The 3,673-nt window shown below is 33.1% G+C and overlaps 1 protein-coding gene across 1 annotated transcript in view; it reads left to right on the forward strand.

Moving 5' to 3' along the window:
• Positions 1-1,669: 1,669 nt before the first annotated feature.
• The window catches only part of LOC107695522 (peptide Y-like), a 3,596-nt gene continuing 1,592 nt past the window's right edge, over positions 1,670-3,673 (forward strand). Inside the window, exons 1-2 of the mRNA XM_016495468.1 lie at positions 1,670-1,718; positions 2,021-2,208. Of these exons, the coding sequence (XP_016350954.1) occupies positions 2,021-2,208 (188 nt within the window). The 5' untranslated portion in view covers positions 1,670-1,718. The remainder of the gene's footprint in view (positions 1,719-2,020; positions 2,209-3,673) is intronic.

Genomic DNA, 3,673 nt, shown 5'->3' on the forward strand with positions numbered 1-3,673 from the left:
CCAGCTCTCATTTTCTTCCTGATTCTTTATTCTAAATGAATGGCTCTCATTTATAGATTTGAGATAAATTCTTTTCATCAAAAGCCCCATGATCACAGTTGTGTGCGAGAGAACACGTTCACACACAAAATATCACGTAACGTTATTTATCCAAACAAACCGGTTTATCACTTCCTTTGTACTACTCGTTTAATGTCTTAGCTCGTGATACTAAGACAATAGTGCACAAAGATTGGAATTTTACTTTGTTGTAAAATCTGGATTCGCGAAGGTCAGGCGGAGTCGAGGCACGTTCGCTACGTGCACGCGCTGTGTCCCCTCAAATGCGTTCTCTAGCGGGTTTACACAAGCGTTTTACTTTCATTAGTTCATTTAGCAGACACTTAAATTCAACGCGATGTATAAATCTTATTTGCAGTACACATTCCCTACTTTCTAAACGACCATTGTCAGTGGACGATATATTGAACTTACCTTACCTGTGTGTTGATTATTCCTCTGACACAACATGACAATACATTAAAAAAAAAAAAAATTAAAAATAAATTAACAAAATACAAAAATCAATAAATAAATAGGCCTACATAAAATATAAATCCTGTTGCAAAAAGCTTTTTTTTCTTTCTTTATTTTTTTTTTTTAATGTTTTATTAGATGTTATATTTGGAAATTAGGTAATCAAATCCCCATTTTCGTTCACAAAATATAAAATGGTGAATGAAAAAGGTCCATAAACCACCAAGGCTGCATGTTGTTTTTACCACATCAGGGGGGTTTTTATAGTCTCAATGCAAAGCAATTTGATCAAATCAAAGTATAAGAAAAACACAACAGTGTTTTGTTTCCATATAAATAGCCATTATTGTAAAATTCAACTGATGTGTGTGTGTCTTAAAACACAGCTGATCCAATCAGAATTGAGTATCAAATCAAAACTAGAGTGTTACTTACAGTTCTGGCCTGGGTGCTTATTAGTTAATATATCATTCCAGTCAAGTCGAAAAACAGTATCTAGACACTGTGTATATAACTGCACAGGACCCATTGACAACTATTATCCTACATGTTTACATGTCAGACACTATATCTTCTACTGGGAAAATGCCAGTAAATTTGCCTAAAAAATTAAGTTTGAATCAAATTTTGTGTAATTAGTATTTTTATTATGCTCCAAGCATGTTATAAAACCAATAAGGCACTTAAGGCTGTGCTGTATTGTGAATATACTCATGCATGTTGGGTTTAACCAGTGCCCATTACGATGCTGATATTCACAATATTTACCTTATTGCTGAATTATATAACAGTGTTAAATTGACAATACTATATAAAAAAATCACAATACTCAATTTTATTTGAACCATTTTAAACGCTCATCATCAACTGTTGAGATTTTTAAAAATAAAACTATTGGCTGGACCGGTATTTGAATTACCCAGTCTCAATTTATTCAATTTGAATCCATATTATACAGCAGTCTTGTTAATGTTCAGAGTATCATAGATATTGTGATAATAGGGTTGGATGGCTTGTGCCAATGACTCATTGGTTTATCATTAACACTCTAGTTGTGTGTAAGTGCTGGGTGGGGTTTGGACCTCCCTCTGGGGTCTCATGAGCTATAAAAGAACCATGGTCTGGTGAGAGAGGAGCAGATCAACACCAACAACCAACATCAGATCTATACAATCCTTCTGGGCCTGAACATCTACTGCAGAGTAAGTAGAGTTCTGCTTCTTTCACTCTTTAAAGCAAAGATATGAAATAGCCTTTAGCTGATGACTTTAGTTGAACTTCAACATAACGTCATTAGAATCAGGACCACGGATAGCTCCATAACAAATACATTAAGTGCTCTATTGAGGCTATCAACAGACCAAGAGTAGAAAATTTACAGCAAATGTTTAATAGTATATTTGAAAGTTTTGTCGACTTTGGCACTTGCTCTTCAAAGTCCATCTGATTCAAAAGTACATCCTACTTGTATGAATCCCAAAGGTTTTCTGTCTGTGTCTATCAGATGGCGAGTGCACTGAGATCCTGGACCGTGCCGCTGGCTCTTGTGCTGTGTGTCATTGTGTGTCTCAGCAGCCTGGCTGAAGCTTACCCGCCCAAACCAGAACCTCCAGCGGGAGATGTGGGTCCAGAGGACATGGCCAAGTACCACACGGCTCTAAGACACTACATCAACCTCATCACACGACAGAGGTGAGACTAGAATTACCTGTCCATTACCTTTGTATAATTACATGTGTCAGAGCAGATTGTGGCAGATCAATCAGTATTAGAGGCTAATAGTACTGATTACTTAATAATAAGTTTCAATACAAACACATGGCTTCATCTTGAAAGTAAAACACCCACAGATATAACAGAAAAATTCTGGGTCATGTTTGCATTTCTTCTGTTACTGGCTATCATTTTAACCTTGAAATCAGGATTAGGCATAAAATAATGTATTCAGAATCATTCATAAATGTGAAAATTGGATAAGATTTGAACAAATAGTCCTAATCTGGCTCAGAGAAAGATGGGAATCATGTCGAATGCACAAATGCTATGAAATGCACATCATACAGGCACTATTTTTGGAATTAGCAGGCCAAAATTAGTAAGAAACTAGTATTGGATTTCATTCAGCAAATATGGGTAATGTTATTGATCAAACATTAAAAATGCAATACTTCAGAAAGTACATTAACTAAATGGAAATGTCATGAAACTTACATTTTTGTTTCATATATTTGGTAACACTATTTGTTAACATTAGTGATCATGAATTATAAATAGGCAGAAATGTACAGCATTTGGTAATGTAGATTAATGCTAAATTCTGAATATGTACATTTGAAGTTATATTATAAATGAACATATATTAATCTATTATAAATAAACATCAAACACTGAAAAAATAGTATATGTATAAATGAACATTAACCTAGATTAATAATGTTTGTTCATGTCTCATTATTGTAAGCTATTAAAAAGTGTTCCAGTTGCAGTGTTCCAGTCACTAGAAAGAATTTCTGTGTAAATTGTTTGTAAAAGCATCTTGCATAAATGATCACTGGGCTGAATGTGACAAAATACGTAAGAATGATTTTACAAACAATTTATACACAAATTTGTTCTGCTTGTGTTTTATGATTGAAGCCTATTCAGATGATTCTTGAAACATGATTCTGTAGGAAATCAGCAGAAAACAGCTAATGACCAAACAAAGATTTTCAGATGATAATGGAGAGTATGATGCTTATATTAATGGCACCATTTCTAGCACATCTCTCTCATATTGACGTCATTTACTGAACCACTGTGTTGCAGTTTTTTATATCCCATTTTCCAGTCACTGGGTTATTACTTGAGCCTGTATTAGATTTGTTTAAATATCTCTTACAAAAAGTACTATAGCAGATACAGTTATGATATTAAATGTTAATACCATATTAAAAAGAAAATATAAACAAGATATTTTATTTCAGCTAGTGGCCAACAAACATTTCTAATTTTCTTTTAGTTTAAGTTGATGTACTAAAATGACTAAATATAAAACGGAAATAAAATTGATTAAATATATGTGTATATATATATATATATATATATATATATATATAGACATATATACATATACATACACACAGATAGCAAGATAGATAGATAGATAGATAGAAAT

The sequence above is a fragment of the Sinocyclocheilus anshuiensis genome, unplaced genomic scaffold (assembly GCF_001515605.1).
Source record: "Sinocyclocheilus anshuiensis isolate Anshui unplaced genomic scaffold, SAMN03320099.WGS_v1.1 scaffold466, whole genome shotgun sequence".
NCBI lineage: Eukaryota > Metazoa > Chordata > Actinopteri > Cypriniformes > Cyprinidae > Sinocyclocheilus > Sinocyclocheilus anshuiensis.